The 22882-nt window shown below is 33.2% G+C and overlaps 1 protein-coding gene across 1 annotated transcript in view; it reads right to left on the reverse strand.

The window, feature by feature from the left end:
• The window catches only part of LOC108908579 (T-box transcription factor TBX10), a 49962-nt gene that overhangs the window by 24186 nt on the left and 2894 nt on the right, over positions 1-22882 (reverse strand). The window contains exons 2-7 of the mRNA XM_018712652.1: positions 11927-12065; positions 9315-9545; positions 9079-9235; positions 8845-9006; positions 5447-5514; positions 4914-4925 (exon numbers count right to left, since the gene is read on the reverse strand). Coding sequence (XP_018568168.1) covers positions 4914-4925; positions 5447-5514; positions 8845-9006; positions 9079-9235; positions 9315-9545; positions 11927-12065 — 769 coding nt within the window. The remainder of the gene's footprint in view (positions 1-4913; positions 4926-5446; positions 5515-8844; positions 9007-9078; positions 9236-9314; positions 9546-11926; positions 12066-22882) is intronic.

The following is a 22882-nucleotide window of genomic DNA, read 5'->3' on the forward strand; positions in this document are numbered from 1 at the left end:
TTCTTACGAGAGCGACAAAGTATACTTAGGTACTTCGATTGCGAACATATACTTTACTCTTTATACTTTGAATCGTTTAAAGTATTAAGTCGGTTTGGTGAGCAGTTAATATGTGTTTTTTTATTATGAGGGCGGCAAAGTAACCCCTTTACTTGTCTGTGAACTTATATTTTAAATCGGTTAAAGTATTAAACACAAAGCACATTTTCTATATTAAGTGGACTTTTCTTTTCATTATGAAGGCGGTAAAGTATACATAGTTATTTCGATTATGGATTTGAACTTTTATACTTTAAATGGTTTAAGATATGAAATGTTCTCGTTCGTAAATTGACCTTGCGGGCCTTGGGGAGCGATCGGCAAAGTATCGACTGAAAAAAATAAATTAGGCGGGGAATAATAGTTAAAAGGATATCACTCGGATGTGCGTGCGCATATAAAATTTGTTGAAATATGTGTGTAAACTCCCGCTTAATTTACAGCGAAATCATCCTTCCAAACACATAGCGCGTTTGTTTACTTTGCCGCTTAGAATTGGATAACGAAAGAACTGATATCTGCTTTTTATTTTCCGAAATCCGGCGCGATAATCGAAAGATCGGTTTGTGTATCGTATATCAAAAGCTAAGTGGAGCGGATCCATAGTTAAAAAAGAAATATATAGGATACGGCCGGCAGTAAATTCCATTAAATAAAGAATTATAAACGGCCTCTGTTTTCACAACTTTTTATATAAAAACCTATAAATATAAAATGGAAGTATCGTGTCAAAGAAAAACTGTACAGTGTAGATGTATTTATTTAAAAATCATGCCGCAGTGAAATGTTTATTGGTTCAGTACTAAAAATAAAACCGTGATGCCTTAAGAGATGTTTCAAAATTAAAAAGTCGAGTAAAATCAAAATAAATACTTCATAATCTTAATCGGGAAGATCGCTTCTTCGATTTATTATTAGCAAAATATTTTCGCCGAGTGGATGCGTCTAGTACTAGTCGAATCGTACGTCCCGGGTCCGTGATAGAAGCGGAATTAATATACCGGGTGATTTTTTTTAACCCGACACTTTCAAATATCTCGAGAGATCAGCACCCCCTCCCCTCCCCCCCTCGTAGGTGGAGCGGGGGAGGGAGGGTAACTTTAAAATCTTAAATAGGAACGAACCCCTTTTTTATTCCAATTTTTTGATTTATAGTAGATGGCGCTGTAAGCGATGAAATCAATTTTTTTCGATTTATTGTACTGAAAACCTAATACATACGATTCCGCATACATTTGCAATAAAAAATACCACGTTTTCATTGTAAATAACCAAAATGAGTGTTAAAACAATTTTATTTCTCAAATTTTTAATTACTGACAAATGACAAGATACTACTATTATGCATTACGGACGATTTTTTCGTAGAATGTTTATACAGGGTGATTCACAAATGGTGACCACAAATTAAACCTCGTATTCTTTGGTGAATTTTAAGGGGAGTCTTTGATATAAAGTTTTTATCTAGGACGCTTCGTTAAAAAGATACAGGGTGTTAAACTTCAAAAAATATTTTTAATTTTTTTAAATAATTTTAAAACGGGGTATCGGTGGCATATTTTTCTAAATAAAATAGTACGCCCTCGCTTTACGGTAACAAATTGTCGCACCATTCGAAATATTGTGAATAAATTTGAAGAAACTGGTTCAATTCAAGATCAAAGAAGTAAAATTTACAGTCGTAGCGGTCGTTCACAAGAAAATATTGCAGTTGTCAATGATAGTGTCACTGCTGAACCAAACACGTCAATTCGTCTTCGTTCACAGCAACTAGGCATTAAACAAACCACTTTACTCAACGTTTTGCATAAGGATCTTCAGTTAAAGGCTTACAAAATACAGTTAATACAAGAATTATTGCCAACTGATCTTGGATTACGTCATACATTTGATAATTGAGTTCTTGCAGTGAAAGAAGAAAATGATGATTTTTTTTAATAAAATCTTTAGTGATGAGGCTGACTGAAGTTGATGAATATGTAAACAAACAAAATTGTCGTATATGGGGAGAAGAAAATCCACGAGTAATATTGGAACAACCAATTCATCCGCGAAAAGTAATTGTGTGGTGTGGTTTTTGGTCTGGTGAAGTGATTGGTTCATACTTAATCGAAAATGAAACTGGAAACATTACTATGAATGCTGCACGATATGGAACGGTGATAAAAAACTTGTTATGGGATGAATTGGAGGGTATTAATGTGCAGAATATGTGGTTTCAACAGGACGGTTGAAACAGAAATTTGGTAATCGAATAATTTCTCGAAGAGATGTTAATTGGCCACCAAGAACATCCGATCTATCACCATTAAACTTATTTTTATGTTCTTTTTTTTTGAAGAACAAAGTGTATGCGGACAATCCTCAAACTATTCAACATCAGAAAGAAAACATAATTCAACAAATCACTCAAATTTAACCACTATTTTGTGAACACGTGATGGAAAATTTTGCCAAAAGATTGAAAGCTTGTAGAGCTGCAAGAGTGGTCACTTATCTGACATTCTTTTCCAATATTAACCGCAACATGTCTACTATATTCACTAAAGTTATCTAGTTATTTCAAATAAATTATGTTTTATTAAAAAATTAAAAAAGTTGAACACCCTTTGTAACAGAAGATAACAATAAAACAAAAAGTAGCGAGATGCAAACCGTTGACTCAAACCAACCCACAACCGATTTTAATAAATTTTATGAAACAAAGGTTTATAATATCATAAAAAACTTTATTAGCAGTTAATAAATGAAAGTTACTAATTTTATTCGTCCATTTTTCTACATACTACTCAATTAAAATTGGAGTCTTATATTAACGTTTAGGAAAACAGAAAAAAAAATCGTGTGGTTTTAGTTCAAAATGTATTATAAAATCGGGGAGAGGTGCTAAATATATTTACTTCTTTATATTTGTAACCTACATTTTATATTTTATTAAATAGAACTTTGGAAGAAAACAAATGAACTTTTTATATAATCTGACAAGTGTCATTTTAAATGACAGAAAAGTATTATTTAAGAGAAAAAATTCCAGATATTTTTTTCGTTGCCGTAGTAACATAATTTGATTGACTGTAAAATAAAGGTGAAATTTTCACAAAAAAAACTGTTAACTACAAAGTAAATTGTATCGTTGTTTAGAATATATGTACACTAAGATTGACTCTGTATAAGTCACGTCACGTCCTGTAAAAGTTGTAATAAACCAGCCCCTCCTCTTTGTTAGACATAAACCTCAACGAATGCAGGACTAGTTTTGTCAGAATTTTCATATAGATATAAAGGATTTTCAATTATTGTTTGTTAAGAGTTCTCTTTTCGTACTCCACGTATTAAAAGTGCTATTTTAGCTTTCATTTTTGAAAACAAAATGTTAAACAATAGTAAATTGTTGCGAATGAGATTGAATCAGTAATTTTACGCTTTTGTCAAAGTCTAGTATACGAATTTGGCATTTCTCTCAAAAAAGCGTCTGTAAGTTCATACACTGAAAGAAATGGGCTTATTAAACTGTTTATCTAGAATAATGTGTACAGCGCACATTAAAACATTTATAACAAATATACAACTTTTATTAAAAAAAGCAATCATCTCCATACTCCTTATTCAATGAGTTTAACTGGAATGTGCTTAATACACCTTATGCATCTATGAAATAAAGGTTATAATGAATTACTTATACATTATTAGGTGTTATAGACTTTATGTTCCAATTGTATAGTAGGGAAGATTTGTTGTATAAAGACCAGCATCCGAATTTGTATATAACAATTATATTAACAGAATTATTCGTTCTTATACCGAATATGTTTCCGTTTTTAACGTGTAAAACGCGTCTTATAATGGTTAAGTGATCGTCACCTCTCGGTGCATAAATCGGTTATGATCGTAAAATTTCCGACAGTCCGCTGTGCATCGACTTACGACTATTACACGTCTAGTTTCATGAAAATGGGCAGTATGTGCACATGTTTTGTGGGATACATGATCATATCGCGTTGTGTGAAATGGAAAATTATTATGTAAGTATCTAACTGTTTTATGGCTTGCAATTGTTTTGTTTTTTCAAATGTAAATCTTGTCTAAATCTTAAAAATTATTATTTTGTAGGTCCTATTAGAAATCGCTGATGTTAAGTTTTACATAAGATGGAGGAACAGAAGGTTAACGGTGACAAAGAAGAGCATGGGTATAAAGTCAATCAACCAGAGGAAATAAAATTATATGGAAAGAAGCTCAACCTTTCTGGGGATGCTTCATTCTTAAGGTGGAAGAGTTATAGTGCAAATTCTCATGTAATACAAGAAAATACGGGTGCATCGTTGCTAAGAAAATAAACTGGACAGTTTTGGGAGCGATTTGTCATCATTTTTAATGCTTAAAAGTATGTTTTATGTATGTTTACATTAGAACCTTAGCTTGTAATTACAGTTATCCAATAAAATTTCTGAAAACTTAATGACATATGTTTTTAACTCATACAGAGTATACAACAGTTTAATACATTTATTATTATAAAACTTATAACCAGTACTAGATGTTCTAATAACGATATGGAATACTTTAATAATAGTTATTGCTATTATTTCGTAAAGGGTATAAAAAACGTTATATACTAGTTATACAATAATTTAATAAAGAATAAGGTTTATAGTTACTATACAACTGTGCTAGCAATACGCGTTTTATATCCAATATTCACCTGTTTGGAATTCTAATAAAGAATAAAACGTATTTCTTTCAGTGTAGAAAAATGCAGAGTCTTCAGCGCTGGACAAGGCATGGCTCTTCAAATGTCTTGTCACATTAGTCACAAGAATTTATAACACACGGTACAAAACAGGTCATTTCCTTTAATACGTATGCCCCTGTACCCTTCAGGATCACTGTCAAACCACATTTCAAATAATTCCCGTCTATTTCTTTTCTCTTTTGGCATTTTACTTCACTTTCCCCCCCAACTAATAGTTGTTAATGTAAATCATCTTACTATTTATAGTTATTTAAATACACACGGCGAATACAATGTACAGCAGACGTAAAAAAGAATTGTAACTGCTACAAGGTTCCGTAAATAACTGAACAGTTCAAAACGCGAGTCAGCTGTGAAGGCCACCGACCCTTGCGCCGGCTCTGTTAGACTCTGCACGTGCACTAATAATAAACAAAAAGTATGTTCAAGCTTTAAGTTTCTAGTTTCAAGGTCTTTAGACAAACATTTTTTTTTTGGGCTATCAAAAGAAATTTCCATGGACATTTTTCCAAACTCAATCAATAGATATTGTCGAAAAGTCTCCGAGCATCTATTGGTTGTCGATATATCGATGGTCGAATGAAAAATAATGGTTTTAAAAACTGCATTTTAGTCCTCTGGTGTTTAATATAGCAAAGGAATTTAAAAACTCACCTGTCATCCGGATCACAGTCCCTGAAGCCCTTGGCGAACGGGTTGCTGGCTATTTTTAATTGTGTTATCTAAAAAAAAAGAGGAACATCCTTATAATAATCACGCCGGCTAAATATTTACTTCTTAAATTTAATCTCATTCAGAAATCCCCGATCACTTCTCTTTGAAGTGGAACCACAACAGAAAAACTACGGGGTATAAATAATGGCCGGGCAGCGCGTAATTTGTGCTTTGTTTGAATTTTATTAATTAGTGCGGTCGCAAAGCTAATAATTTCCACTAATAAAACCTTTGTGTTGACCGTTCAGCGTAAACAGTTTTTTTCTCGGGCGTATATATTTTTCAACTTGTTTTATTCATTTTCCCAATTGCGAAAGGTTTTAATGTAAGCAATCGGAGGTTTATGGAAAGCCCGCTATGATTTCTCGTCTTGCGGCGGGGCGATGCTCTTTCAAGTTGGGCCGAGACAAATGAGTCGCGATTTGTACCCCTTAGAAAAATGTATTTTTCTGGAACCCGGAGATTTGTCGGGTTATATTTTTGGATGGAGTTTATTAAATTAAGTATCTACGTTGTTGTCCAAAAATAGCCTTTAAGACTAACATGGTCTTTAATCTCTCGATGTCTTTTAATCTCGAAGATTTAATGATTCATTATAATTCGCTGATTTGTACTGCATTCAGAACTAAAGTAGCTTTTAATCCCTCGGGATTGAAAGATACACTTTAATTCCTTATTTAAATCTAGTATAATCTTCTATCATTACGTTATTGTTCTTTGGAGTATAAAACACGACGTTCAGAATTAAAGTGCTCTTTAATCCCTTGGGATTAAATGATACACTTGAATTTCTTGGTGTATAATATACGTAGTATAATCTCGTTCTAGCATTACTATTAATCTCTTCTATTATTACGCTACTGTTCTTCAGAGTATAAAAACAGCGTTCAGAACGAAAGTTACTTTTAATCCCTCGAGATTAAATTATGCACTTGAGTTCCTTGGTTTACAATATATACGTAGTATAATCTCGTTTTATTATATAATTACGCTATTATTCTCGGAATATATAAAAACATCGTTCAGAACTAAAGTTCAGTTTAATCCCTCGGGATTAAATGATGCACTTTAATTTTTTGGTTTATGATATATTTGGTTTAGTATCGTTAGTATTAAATACACGTTGTTGATCGTAGTTTAAAAATAATGTTCAGAAATGAACTAAAATGCCTTTTAATCCCTCGGGATTAAATGCTACCAGTTTAGTTCCGTTGAATAATAGATCTAATGTAACCTCGTCCTCTCCTATAATTCCGTTGCTATTCAAGGTTTAAGTGTTTTTTAATCCCTTGTGATTAAATGATGCACTTGAGTTCCTTGACATATCTCTTCTAGTTCTCTTCTATAATTACGTTATTGTTCTTTGGAGTATAAAAAACAGCGTTCAAAATTAAAGTGCTCCTTAATCCCTTGGGATTAAATGATACACTTGAATTTCTTGGTTTACAATCTACGTAGTATAATCTCGTTCTATTATCTCTTCTATTATTACTATTAATCTTTTCTATTATTACGCCATTGTTCTTTGGAGTATAAAAAACAACGTTCAGAACTAAACTGCTCTTTAATCCCTTGGGATTAAATGATGCACTTGAGTTTCTTAGTTTATAGTACATCTGGTATAATCTCGTGCTCCTCTATTATTATTATTATTATTATTATTATTATTATTATTATTATTATTATGATTTTTCGGTGTATAGAAACATAATGTTCAGAACTAAAGTGCTTTTTAATCCCTTGGGATTAAATGATTCACTTGAGTTCCTAGGTTTATAATATATGTAGTATAATCTCATTCTATTATTACGCTATTGTTTTTCGAATGGTTAAAAACAGCGTTCAGAACTAAAATTATTTTTAATCCCTCGGGATTAAATGATGTACTTTAATTTCTTAAATTATAATACATCTAATTACGCCGTTGTTCATTGGAGTATAAAAAACAACGTTCAGAACTAAAGTGCTCTTTAATCCCTTGGGGATTAAATGATGCAGTTGAGTTCCTTGGTTTATAATATACGTAGTATAGCCCCGTTTTCTTCTATGGTTACGCTATTATTCTCGGAGTATAAAAAACGTTCAAAACTAAAGTTTCTTTTAATCCCCCGTGATCAAATGATGTACTTCAATATCTTAGATTATAATACATCTAATTACGCTATTGTTCTCGAAGTATAAAAAACAGCGTTCAGAACTAAAGTGTTCTTTAATCCCTTGGGATTAAATGATACACTTGAGTGCCTCGGTCTATAATATACGTTGTATAATCTCGTTCTTTTCTAGTATTACGCTATTGTTCTCCGGAGTATAAAAAACAGTGTTCAGAACTAAAGTTCCTTTTAATCCCTCGGAATTAAATGATGTATTTTAGTTCCTTAGATTATAATACATCTATTATAATCTCTTTCTCTTCCATAATTACGCTATTGTTCTCCGGAGTATAAAAAACTGTTCATAATTAAAGTACTCTTTAATCCCTTGGGATTAAATGATGCACTTGAGTGCCTTGGTCTATAATATACGTTGTATAATCTCGTCCTCTTCTATTATCACGCTATTGTTCTCCGGAGTATAAAAAACAGCGTTCAAAACTAAAGTTCCTTTTAATCCCTCGGGATTAAATGATGCACTTTAGTTCCTTAGTTCCATCTAGTATAATTTTGTTCTCTTCTATTAATTTACGCTAATATTCTCCGGAGTATAAAAAAACTGTTCAGAATTAAACTGCTCTTTAATCCCTTGGGATTAAATGATGCACTTGAGTGCCTTGGTCTAAAATATACGTTGTATAATCTCGTTCTCTTCTATTATTACGTTATTGTTCTTCGGAGTATAAAAAACAGCGTTCAGGTCAAAAGGTCATTTTAATCCCTCGGGATTAAATGAAACTCTTAAGTTCTTTAGTTTATTATATACGTAGTATAATTTCATTATTTTCTACAATTACGCTATTCTCCGGAGTATAAAAATCAGCGTTCAGAACTAAAATGCTCTAATCCCTTGGGATTAAATTATGTATTTGTGTTCCTTGGTTTATAATATACGTAGTATAATCTCTTTCTCTTCTATTATTACGTTACTGTTCTTCGGAGTACAAAAAACAGCGTTCATGCCTAAAGTTCCTTTTAATCCCTCGGGATTAAATGAAGCAGTTCAGTTCTTTAGTTTATAATATAGTTATAATATCATTCTTCTCTACAATTACGCTATTCTTTGGAGTATAAAAAACAGCGTTCAGAACTAAATTGGTCTTTAATCCCTTGGGATTAAACGATGCATTTAGTCAACTGGTCTATAATGAAGTATAGTCTTATTCCTATCTACTACAATCTTACCCTATGGTTCTGGTATGCAGTGACGGCGGTAAAGGCAGTTTCTGGGAATACGAAAGTTTTGAAATTTTCCCCACAGCTTTCTTCGCCAGTTTGACTGGTTTTCGGGGGTAGGTACACTATGTGGAACCTAGGCTGGTATCTGTGCATCGAATTCAGGATTATCTGTAAAGCAAAATTAACATGTAGGTACAATTTTCTTACGATAATCTTTTGCGTAATTCGTCCTCTACTTACATGTCCGTTGTCGTCTAGTTGATTGTTGGTTAGTTTGAGTTTGTCGAAGGACACGGTCTGTTTCATCCACTGCGCGCCCGTGGCAGGACTGTCGGGATGAACGTGTATCCTGGGGGGTGACACAGGGTCCGCCTTCCCGGCCACTACCCAGCTGGAGCTAATAAAGGCGATAAATTAATAAAAAAATAGCTTAGGACTTAATATATTACGCGGGTTCGTTTGTTTTCTGTGCTCACCTGTGGAAGGCGTATCTGTATCTCTTGTCGTCGACGGGCACGAAGTCCATCATCAGCATGTACTCCGAATGTAGGTCCAGGCCGCACAGCTTCACCTGGAAGGTGGGGAACATCCTTCTGCCGGCCTTGGTGACTATCATTTCCGTGCCAAGGGAGTGGAATTCGTCCCACAGGTGTTTCATTTCCAGAATGGCCCCCGCGTTGGATAGGGCGGGGGATATGGAGTTGATGCTGAAAATTAAATAAATTCCCAAATTAGTTTGTCGGTTTAGAGTGATAAAGGCGATATTAGGCGAAATTGTCAGGTTAAAATATTCAAATTTATATAAACTCACTAGTATCAGTTCGCATTATACAGAAGTTTTGAGTTTGAAATGACAGTTATAGAAAAGTGTTAGTTTAATAAGACAGGAGTACAAAAATTTTAGTTTAAATTTACCCTTTGTCGAGTTAAACTGTCATTTAAAGTCATTTTAACAATAAAATTTTAATTCGAAAGTAACACAAAAATTGTCCGTTTGAAAGTTCAAAGTTTAAAATGAGAGTTATAGGAAATTGTCAGTAGCATAAAAATTTTAGTTTAAAACAATATTGTATTAAAGTGCATTTATACAAAGTCGGTTATAAAAATTGTCCGTTTAAATTCGCAGTTGTACTACTGTCAGTTTAAAATGACAATTTGCGTTAAAGTTTTAATTTAATTAAGCCACATTCATCGTTAATTTGAAAGTTCTAAGTCTAAAATGAGAGTTATAGAAAATTGTCAGTTTAAGGTGAAAGTACCACAAAAATTTACAAATTTTAATTTACATTTACAATATTGTTAGGTTAAACAGAAATTGTCAGTTTAAACTGTCAGTTGTACTAAATTGTCAGTTTAAAGGAAAATTTGTTAGCTTTAAGTATAATGTAGAAAATTACAAAATAGATAGTGCAAAATGACAGATACGCCCATAAATCAGTATGCCTGCTGTTATAAAAATATTTTATGTTTTTTCTATTTCTTCGCGTCGATATTAACTGTTGTACAGGGTGTTCTGAAAAACAATAGCATAAATTCAGGGCTTGATAGAATTTCAAAAAATATTACAAGTTTTTCCTATGAACCATGGGCGTATCTTTTTCCGTTTTCAAGATACAGGACGTTGAAAATAATTTTTTAGAATCTAATTTCGGTCATATATATTCCACAAAATTCGACCGAATGAACTGAAATTTTGTTAAGTGGGGTTTCTGGGGATGCTAAATGCTCTGGAGTTATTTACTGTTGGCTATATCATACAGGGCGTTCAGTGTAGTACTCCGCGGGAATGTTCTAGGTTCTAACTTTTTTGAGGTTAATATTTTTGCCCCTTTTGTCACTTGCTGTTATGGAAATTTTTATTCTAAACAAAAAAGGTGCTCTTGTAAGAAGTGCTAATATTTGCCCGTTGTCGAGAAAAACCAGGCATAGAGCAGCAAAGTCAAGCAGCTAGTCCTCCATTTTCACGAATACAAAATCGAATTCTTTTTTGTAATGAAAACAATGTAAGTATTTTTCAAAGGTTCTGAATCGTCTTTTAGATGGTTGAAAACATCAATAATCTTTTGTCTCAGCTGTTCTGCTGAATTTATTTCTGTTTCACATACTTTTTGTTTGGCATATCTCCAAACTACATAATCAATAGGATTAAGGTCTGGTGACTTTGGAGGCCAGTGAATTGCAGCATCTGCACCTGGACCAATCCATCGCTCAGGAAAATTTTCATTAAGCCATTCTCTGCATATACTCGGGTAAAATGTGGTGGAGCGCCATCATGCATGAAATAATAATTATTTCTTGTTAATAGTGGACTATCATCTTCAATAATTTCGAACAGACTATTTCTTAAAAAATAAAGTGTTTATTTCTAATGGTGTACCCAAGGTCTCCACCAAAATTTAGCTCTGTCGGAATTTTCGTTATTTGAAATGTCTATTTTGACCGGACTAATACTACCTGCGTGACTTTGGCGCACTATGCCTGGTTTTTCTCGAAAACAGACAAATTTTGACACTTCTTACAAGAGCACCTTTTTTGTTTAGAATAAAATTTGCCATAAACAGCAAGTGACAAAAGGGGTAACAAGATTAACCTCAAAAAAGTTAGGACTTAAAATGTTCCCGAGGAGTATTGCACTGAACACCCTGTATGATGTAGCTAAAAAATTAATAACTCCAGAGTATTTAGCATCCCCAAAAACCCCGCATCACAAAATTTCAGTTCATTGGGTCGAATTTTGTGGAAGATAGGACCGAAACTAGATTCTAAAAAAATATTTTCAACGGCATGTTTCTTGAAAAGGGAAAAAGATACTCCCATGGTGCATAGGAACAACTTGTAATATTTTTTGAAATTCTATCAGGCCAGTGTTTTTCAGAACACCTTGTATATGCCATACATTGATACATGAGTACATTTATTAATAATTTACTTTTCATGACACTGAGTTTAGCATAAACAAATCTGCGCAAAACACCTGACACCACGTTTTCAATTACGGTAAACAAAAGTTTACTCGCCAGTCAAAGTCAAGGTTTCCAGCTAACAGCGTCTAATAATTTCGCAACAGCAGCAACAAAAGTGCACTCACCTGCCGTGGTTCTTGTTGTGCGCGTTGTTCCTGTTGTTGTTTTCGGTCGTCCTGGTGTCGCCCTCTTCTAAGGACAACGCGTCGGCTTGGTCTAGGGGGGAGTAGGCCTTCCTGTCTTTACCCGCGCTCTGCAGGCAGGCTAGAAAGTGAAAAATCGAACGGTCATTAGTAAAATCGCCGGCTTCAGATATATTTCAGAGTCACCACTAACTAAACAATGGCTAGGTAAGATGTAAATATTTTTTAATTCTCTGCGAGAACAGTAAATCAGTTTTTTTGTTTCGGTGTTCGGCGGTAAACATCGATTATTAAATGTTGAAATGTAATTTTTCAGGCGAGTGGAAAAGATCAGTGGCGTGCGAGCTTTACTGTAAAGTATACTGTCAATTGATTGATGGTGGTTTTTGTCTAAAACAACAACATTCCGTCCTTTACTTTGTTAAGTGGGATATTCAATATTTTTCGTGATATTTGAAAAATTGTCTTGGAAGAAGTGGATTTTTAAATTAAATAAAAATGTAGACGGAGATTTGTTCGAGAAACAAGGTCAATAGCATTTTGTTAACACTTTCTCTGTCAGAGTCATGAAAGTAGGAATTATCGAGTTTAAAATTATTTTCAAAATATTAACTTTAATTCTACAATGTGTTAACGCAATAAGTACTCAAAATTGGAGAGTATGTAAAACATGTCGAAATATGATGAAAGCCTTAGTAGAGTTTTTGTCAGTGGTGGCCCCTAAGGGAAATACAGCCCCTTGAAGGGGTAACTCAGGAAACAGTTTTTATTTCATAATTTCTAGATGGTTTAATATTAAATCATGAAATTTTGAGGTTATGTTACTATTTATATGCTTAATAATCGGCATAATATACAAATCAAAATTTGCTACAGGGGCATAAGGAAATGAGGAACCATGGGGCAAATTTTACAATTTTTTTTATATGCAATTTTTTCTACTTCCTGAACCGAAAATATGAAAATTTATCATAATTTGCATAAAAAAGGTACTCTTGTTAGATTTTAATGGCATGAGCCATTTCAATAATTCATTACCACCACTGACAAAAACTCTAGTAAGGTTTTCATCATATTTCGACATGTTTTACATACTCTCCAATTTTGAGTACTTATTTCGTCAACACCTTGCCTATTGCTCTGTTAATTTAAAATGGCGTATTTGCTATGTGAAAAGCCGTATCTACTAATATTTTTTTTGATTTGAAAACTTAAATACAGGGTGATTCAAAACTTAGTACAAAGAATTTAGGAGCGTATTTTTGAGGTCAAAATAACACTTTTTTTCTATAAACGTGTGTCCACAAATGCTTAGTTTTCGATATACAGAGTGTTCAAGTTTTTTATTTATTTTTTTTAAATAATTTCCAAACAGATTTGAATGTTGGCATAAAACTTAGGTACAGGGGTTCTTTAGGATGCTAAATGGAGAAAATCACTGCTGACTAAACGGTAGTATTATCACTAGTCAGCAGTGACTTTCTAGAAAAGGGTCATTACTGATTAGATAGTGAAAATAAATTTTAAAATTTTTCACTGTAAATAATAATAAAATTTGAAAATATGGTGGCATCAGCATCAATATCTCGGAAACTGTTGGCCTGAGAGATTTCGACCAAGTATACCTTTTTTGCTTAAAATTGATAAGGGAAACGCACTAATATGAAACGTCAATGTACAGGGTAGCAAAAAAGTTATGGCCAATTTAATTCAAGCGTACCTTATAGGTGGTGCCCTTTACAAGTAACGTCAAAACCAATGACATATTTAAATTTAGCATCCTAAAAAACCCCCGTTCCCCAAGTTTTATGCCAACATTCAAATTTGTTTGGAAATTATTCCTAAAAATTAAAAAAATAAATAAAAACTTTGACATCCTGTAAAAAACTTTATTCTACTAATTTTGCTGGTAACACGAGACACAACCGAACAGGAACTAGGTTTCAATACTTCTGATTCGTGCCTCAAAATGTTTTCGGTTTTTATCCTTGTCCCCAGGTAACTACTTTTATAACCCTATCCTAATTAATACTTATCCGGGTCATTACCTACTCGGTTTGTGCTTATGTACCCTAATAAACAACAACTAATTTATGTTTACAGCCTACTATTCTGATCTCATTTGCTAAATACATTTATTTGGGATAATCTCCGATAATTCAAAGTATAATTTATATGGCTGGTAAATTCCCAGAAAGCAAAATATATTTATTGGGGCAGTTACTAAGTGTAATGTAGCGTACCGCTACATATCAATAAAACAATGTTTTTAATTATAAATTTACTTTCCAAAAAAAAAATGTATTATTCACAGGGTCTTTAATACGGATTCTTCCATAGTTCTGGTAGTATGAATAATACAAAAAAGTGTTTCGAATCAAAGTTGCACCAAATAAAAATTTTTGGACTTTAAAATTATTTGCCATTATACAAGGTGTTTAATTTCTTCTGGGCGTCACCTAACATAGTTTTCTCAAATGGAATTCCCTGAATATTATTGCGTTTTTTAATTTCTCGTTGAATTTAATGCAGCATCCCTGCAGCGTTAGAAGTTTCAAATTTTGAATCATGGATAACTGGATTTTTTAAATAGAACTCTACGTAAAAATTGAACACTGAAATGTTTTACTGTATTTTGTTGTCATGTTTAATTTTGTAGATATTCGAAACTTTAGAGAATTTTATTAAATATGTACGTGAAATAATACCAAAACACACACACATTCAAAATTGTAATAATATACAGGGTGTTCAATTTTAAAATTTGAAGTTAAGTAACGCCTAGAAGAAATGTAACACCCTGTATAACGAAAAATAATTTTAAAATGTGAAGAAATATGTTTTATTAGCGCCTTACCGGGAACAGCTAGTTCCCTGGAAAAACTTTTCCGTTGCACTAACTTTTAACGTCTTAGTAGCAATTAATTTGGTGCGAAAATAAACAATAAAATAGACTAAATTCAGTTATTATCACGCTTTATTGCATTCTACATCACTAAACTACTATGTTTTATAATTACCAACTTAATATTTTTTCAAGTTTGACATTAGCTGTCAGATATTTCGACACCACTTTATTACTAAAAAAATTTAAATATGCAACTGAAATTTACTCAGCAACGTTCGTTTGGCATTGCTTTTGGCATTTGCATGTTTATTAGAAATATATTCTTCAGAAGACTGTTTAGATTAGATATTAATTAATTAATATGAACTAAGAAATTTTTATTAATCGATATATCAAAATATTTGAAATTGCTAGTTTTCCTGAAACGTCAACTTTGACAGTCTGTAACTCCGTTGTTTTTCAACGAATCTTGACGATTTTTTTTTAACTTAAAGCTCTTTTCATAACCTATGTAATAATATATAACTGTATAACGCTCGTGCGTCGTATATTTCATTTTGCAACTAAGGCTAAAAAATAAAAAAACTTTCCAGGTTGCAAATTTCAAATATAAAAAAAATGATAGATTTCAATGTATTATTATGAAATCTACCATGAAAAAAATCAGTGCGATTGTGGAAGATGCTCGAGATCGTCCAGACTAATAATTAGTTAATTTGTTTTATAAGGCCATAACTTGTAAACTATTCAACTTACTGATTCCAGATTATTAGACAGTGACAAAGAATGAGAGGATGCGATGCCAAAACGTTCTGGTAATAATAACGCAGTTTATAAATTTTTAATTCAAAAGTCATAAATAAATTTCTTCTGTTTATAACTTTTGATCTAATCGATATTTTTTGACGCTCGAGGGCTAGTTTTGTAGGCCTTTTGAAGACGAAAAAAAGTAGTTGAAGTACTGTTTTCTCGTGGAAGTGAACGGAAAAAAGTTATAAGCGAAAAACGTGAATTTACGTAAAAATTATACAATTAACCACCCTGTGAACAATCTTCCCCCCATTTTTATAACTGTGAAAACTAATATGTTATTGTACATAATCTTTAGTATCTATAGTGATAAATTCAACTTGCCGAAACAGAAAGTCGCGTCATTTCCCAGCTCTTTTTCCTGGTCTATATTTTAATAAAGGAAAAACCTTACAGCCTATTTGTGAGACATTGTTGATCTGTCGCGGAGATATTTTTGAAAATAAACTCAATTTCGGTCTTTAGAGTTTTGTTTTCCGAGATCCGCGTATTGTCCTTCTAAAAATACGTCCTCGGTCCCGAAAAAAAGGCGGCTAATTACCACGCGCCCGACGCTAAGGCATTCCAGTAAATCAAAGTGGCTCATTAGTTAAACACATTGCATATTTGTAAGCCCGTCATTTGATTTATATTGGCCGAAAAACGTATTTATGCGCAATGAAGTCAAACTAAATGATTAACGGGCGTCTTCGGCAAAAGGTGGTGCGTCCCGACGCCTCGCCCGTTGATATCTGATGCCTCTCTGGGGGTTTTTCAAGTAAATACCAGGAAAAATACCCTGGGGCGATAGCCTGGGTCAAGGTCTATAGGATATGTAAGGTTAACTCGAAAACTAATCGGGTAATGACGTCACGGTATTCCTTTGTCCATCCTCGTATACCCCATAACAAAATTGATGGGAATTTGTAGCTATTTATGTCGTTTCTATGAAGTCTAATTGTAAGAATAATTTTATAAAAAATACATACAGGGTGTTTTTAAATGTAGTAGTGTAGTGTAGTGAATGTAGAGCCAAAAATAAGAGGATTGAAGTAAAAATACCTTATATGAAAGTTGCACCCCTGAGGCGATATACCCTCTTAAAGGAGAGGGATTGAAATTCACATTTTAATTTTTTTCTTTAACATGAGGAATGCTAGAGACACGAAACTTGGTATGAGCATCCTACTAATAAAGAGACAACTTTCCAATATTTTTTCGATCATGGGCGTATTTTATAAAGAAGTGAAACAGTCAATCCCATTGCAATATTCTGAAATTTTTTATATGAAGCAAATTACTTATTTAAAAATATTTATTGGGAAGACTGATTTATTGCGCAACTTTTTTACCACTTGTAATTTTTCAATAAAACCGATAGTTTTCTAGGAAAAAAATTAGATGCGTCATCGTTCACTAAAGGGGTAATTGCGAAAATTTGTAAAAATAAAGTAGGCCGATGTCATAACAAATAAATTGTTATTTATCATATTAATAAATTGACGCTTTCTGTCAACCAATAATTAGTACCAATTGATTAATTCATTATCAGAATAATCATGGCAAATAATATTTATACCAATGACGAATATCTCGACATGCTCCAAGTGTTTTTCGAATTCAGAAAAAATATTAACGCTGCAGTAAGATTATACCACCAAAGATATCCAAACCGACCGATTCCTCATAGACAAACATTGGCCTCGGTGGAAAGAAGGCTACGCGAAACTGGTAAAATTCAGCCCAATCGTGAAGGTGCCGGAAGAAGGCATAATGTGCGAACTGTTAAAACTGAGGAAGCTATACTGGTACATCTAGAACAAGACTGTGGTACAAGCACAAGAGAGGTGTCCAGGCAACTGCAAGTTTCTCACAGTCTTGTGTGGAATGTAGCTCATGAAAATCTTTTATACCCTTTTCACCATCAACCCGTGCAAGAATTGAATGACCGTAATTTACCTAACCGCGTGGATTTTTGTCAGTGGTACATTAATATTTCCAGGCATGACTTAAATTTCCTAATGAATATCGAAATATTCCTAGAGTAGGTGCAGTAAACCTTCATAATGTTCGTTCATGGTCGGAAGAAAATACTCATGAAATATTTGTTTCAAGATGTCAACATAATTTCAGTTTGAACGTTTGAATGGGAATTGTAGGAAATACTCTAGTAGGTGTTTTTATTCTTCCACACAGGCTTGGAGCGGCCGAGTATCTTAGATTTTTGTACGAAAATCTTCCAACATTTCTTGAGGTTGTACCCCTCGCTACACGTCAGGTAATGTGGTATATGCACGATGGGGCACCTGCACATAGTACACTTGCCGTTAGTGAATGGTTAAATTTAAATTACCCGAATCGCTGGATTGGTCGTGGTCGTGATGCCCCTGTTTGTTGGCCTGCACGATCACCCGACCTAACGCCTGTGGATTTCTTTTTGTGGTGACACATAAAAAGTATTGTTTATGCCACGCCTGTTGCCTCCTTAGAAGAACTACGCTTAAGAATATTTCAGGCAGCAGATGACCTTCGCAATAACCAAGAACTGTTTGTGCGAGTGCGTTATAACTTCAACAGACTTATTAGGTTATGCTTGCGGCAAAATGGAAATTATTTCGAGAATATTCTTTAAATTTAATTTTGCATTTCTTGTTTCTCGTTTATATTAAATTTTATTTAAGATAAATAACTTTACCTAATACATGTCCCATAGTCATAAGTTATCAAACAGTTTTCATTAATTAATAGCAAATTATTCTTAATGTTATTATTAAATTACCAGCTTATTGACAGAAAGTGTCAATTTATTAATATGATAAATAACAATTTATTTGTTATGACATCCGCCTACTTTATTTTTACAAATTTGCGCAATTACCCCTTTAATGAACGATGACGCATCTAATTTTTTTACTAGAAAACTATCGGTTTTATCGTAAAATTACAAGAGGTAAAAAAGTTGCGCAATAAATCAGTCTTCCCAATAAATATTTTTAAATAAATAATTTGCGTCATATAAAAAATTTCTAATAGAATATTGCAATGGGGTTGACTGTTTCACTCCTTTATAAAATACGCCAATGATCGAACAAATATTGAAAAGATGTCTCTTTATTAGTAGGATGCTCATACCAAATTTCGTGTCTCCAGCATTCCTCATGTTAAAGAATAAAATTAAAATGTGAATTTCAATCTCCCTCCTCTAAGAGGGTATATCGCTTCAGGGGTGCAACTTTCATGTAAGGTATTTTTACTTCAATCCTCTTATTTTTGGCTCTGCATTCACTGGTACCATTTTTGTTCCTCCATTTAAAAACACCTTATATGTAACTCGATTGCAGAGATCCAGGAAGACTACCTGGTGGCCAACGTATAAAAATACGTAAGTTATGGTTTTATCCGGTCCAAATATTTTTTTTTTCAAAATATGAAGACGGCTTTTGCAAGATTTTTCTGGATTTTCGTCCATTTTTAGCGATAAATCATAAATAAAGTCGTTATTGTTCCGAAGAAATAAAATACCGACGCGTCCGCTAATAGAAATGTATTTTAGAGCTTTTTTGAAACAAAGCACGGTCACAATTAAGTGAAATCCAGACTTAGGAGCGCCGCATAACAAACGCCTACTTGGGCGAACGCTGACTGACAAACGAGTGTTTTGCACCTTCGGAAATCTCATATTTAATTCTACAACGAACACCGTTAAACTGTGTCATTTTTAGCCGTTACTCTACGTTAACTAATTGTTACCGAACCATCAATCTTTCTCAAAAGCTGACTAGGATTTGGCAAAGAACAAATATCGTTAGATGTTTGTTGTTAGTGGAACTACTTAATAGTAGCCGACGGAGAACCTTTTTGATCTTGGGATTTTCCTCGAAAAGCGAAAGTAACGCAATATTGGTTTGTTGGGTTCGTAAAATCGCTAGACTTTCGAATCGGACTTGCTCTTCGTCACTTCGATAATGGTCTTGTCAAAAAAATATTTTAGCTTACTGGAACGAAATAGTTATTTTTGTATCTAGAGCGCGAAATGGTACTTTTGCGTTCAAGAATGGAAGTTATTTTGCCGAGCTTAGCGAGGCAAAATATCCATTCGAGAACGCAAAAGTATTTGGCCTTCGAGATGCAAACAATATTTTTTCGAAAACTGCAATAAAATAAGACAATTGTGTTATATACAACTATTTAATTTATATTTGAAATCGCTTGAACCGTGTTTGAATCAAGACGGTTTAGGCGCGGTAACTATCATGACAATAGGAACCTAATAAACAATAAAAATTAGTTGTTTGGAAAAGTAGTGTCAGAATTATATATTGTAATTCATATTCTAAGAGTGTTTAGTTCAAAATGTAAAGTAAAAATCAGCGAGACAGTACGAGATTGCCTACAACGAATTCAAAGGGTGGTGTAGTTCGAAGAAAATTCAAAAACTATCCGAAGCGGTATTGCTGGCATATTTCGAACATAAAATTAATAAAATTAATCGTTCGACGATATGGTCAGTATATTCCGTGTTAAAAAGTACACTGAATGCAAAAAAAATGTAAATATCAGAAAATTTCCAAAACTAAGGCCAAGCAAATAAGATTTTTACTCGAAATAAGTCCTATCCGCGAGATTATTGTAAAATTGTCAAATGGAACATAATACAAGACATCTCTCCTCTCGTGAATCAAAAACTTTTATTAGCTAACTTTTCTATTTAAACAAATATGTGAGGAAAACAGTTTTTTCATTTTGCAGGGAAAATCATCAATTTTAGCGAAAAGTGACTCGCAGACAGCTTATATCTACAAAATGAGACTTGTTAAATTAAAATCGGTTAATAAACAAAAAAATTATTGCAAAAAAAACAAGAAAAGTGCCCATTTTTTAATTTGTTTATAACTATCGCATTTATTGTTAAAATCTTATAAAACATATGACAAGTTGAGGGTTTTGTCATACTTTTAAAGTGTGCCAAAAGTGGACGCTGTGGGTGCAATAGTTCTCGCACAATTCAATTTGTTTATAACGGAGGCTCCNTTTTAATTTGTTTATAACTATCGCATTTATTGTTAAAATCTTATAAAACATATGACAAGTTGAGGGTTTTGTCATACTTTTAAAGTGTGCCAAAAGTGGACGCTGTGGGTGCAATAGTTCTCGCACAATTCAATTTGTTTATAACGGAGGCTCCAAAAGTTATGAACTTTAAGTCTCTGTACAGGCGTTAATTTTCAACCAAACATGATTCTGAAAGCATCATTGTAATCTTAAAGACGTAATTAAGCGACCTATTAAAAAATATCATCGTTTTTTTAACATTAACATTCTCAAATTGTGTATTAAAAAACCGGGCGTTTTTCGCTTATAAACAATTTGAATAAAATTGTTGCTATTTATTCTATCTCACCGGAAATAGATACAATGGATAGCTGGTTAAAAAACACAATTTTTGTAAAAAAGGCACCCTCTACGACCAACAGGAGCCAAGATAAGATTTTTTTTTCAATCGTAGCGCAATTGTTTATAAATATTAAGACTTGAACTTTTCGCAAAATAAAGTTTACGACGTAAACCACGATTTCCCGTGAATTGCATTGAAAAATGTGCAAAATTCACAATTTACAAATTTACAACTAGGACAATTTATTTTTTAAATTCGTCTAAAAATGCCAGCTTTCCGAATATGAAAAAATATTTTATCTGCGAGCAATAGGTTATTTAATTTATTTATAATTTTTTTTCACTTTTTTTTTATTCATAATGATAGTTTAGCTCTTCTTCTTTCTTATGGGACCCGTAGAATTGCTGTATCTTCATTATTTTCTGCTAATGTTATTGCAAAATAACGGTCTCTGGGTTAAACAATTTGAATAAAATTTAAATTATTTGATGAAACGATCTGAAATTTGGAGGGTTTATAAAGTATCACAAGACCCAACCTTTCATGCACATAACATAGTTGTAGGTGGATTTTACAAGACTTATTGTCAATTTTTATTTTCCCTTATTTTGCAAATTTCTAAGCAACAAATTAATTTATCAACTTTTATAAAACGCCATTTTAAAGCTTGATTTATGTTTCAAGTAACGATTACTTTATATTTTCAATCGGATATAAACTTTTTCAATGGTAGGCAAAAATGGCGAAAATTTGCATTTTTTGCACTTAATTGTTAATAAATAAAAAACTTCAACGAAGTGGTAGGATTTCTTCCTATAGGTCAGTATTACCTAAAACACTTGTCAGATACCTGGATAATTTTTTGTCCCGAACGAGAATTGGTTTGCCTTATTTCCCTGGTCTATAATAGACCACTTACCGTGAAGAACACTGTATAGTGATGTGTATTTTATATTTGTCTGTTTTTTTTTTTTTTCAGTGAGATTTTTGGAGAGGCAAAACCACTGTTCTTTAATTGGATGCTTCTGTCACGTTTGGAAAAAAAATGTTGCATCTCAAAATTTATCACAAAGAAAGAGTCAATTTCGATTTATAGAAAGACGAGTTTTTCGAAACATTTGCAACTGGTCAGCGAACGATTAAATTGTAATTTCACGTCGCTAACATTACTAAAACTACAATATTTACAAACTTTATTCTATATTATTAGTATTCGACCTAGTTACACCGTGACTGGAACACATGTAGTTGGTAACGTCCAAAATCCGTATAAATAGACACGAATATCGCCAGGCCTATTTTTAATCCGTCATAAAAAAGAAAAAAGGGCAAAAAACGCCGAGGAACACGACTATTACACAGATATTAATCCAGTATAAATTAGCTTTGACACCACCTACCGAATTACAATGGCGTTTAGGCCAGCAGGATCGGGAGAACAAGGAGGCCATCTATCAGATTGTCAGAACAAAAAATAGGGAACAATGACATATCGCCATATAACTAGGTGAAAAATCGACGAGAGCCGGCGACGCGACGGCTTCAGCATTAACATGTATTCTGGTGGTAGGATTGCGCCAAATGGGACCACCAAGACGAGCGAGATGGTTATTTGTTTTTGGTCTGGACCTCCCGCTAGCTAGATTCTGTAATTTTAGTTTAGTTAGGTAGTTCGAGTTGTTATTTTGAAATTTATACAGGGTGTCTCATAATTAGCTGCCAACCCTGAACAGGCCGATTCTATGATCAAAACTAAGTAAAAAAGTTCATATGAACATGGGTCCGGAAATGCTTCCTAAGGGCACAGGGACCCATTGAAGAGGGAGGAATGGAAATCATTTTTTTGCAATATCTCTCAATCGCGTTGTGATAAATGAATGAAATTTGGTATACACAGCTAAATTTT

Source organism: Anoplophora glabripennis, unplaced genomic scaffold (assembly GCF_000390285.2).
Source record: "Anoplophora glabripennis isolate ALB-LARVAE unplaced genomic scaffold, Agla_2.0 scaffold316, whole genome shotgun sequence".
Taxonomy (NCBI): Eukaryota; Metazoa; Arthropoda; class Insecta; order Coleoptera; family Cerambycidae; genus Anoplophora; species Anoplophora glabripennis.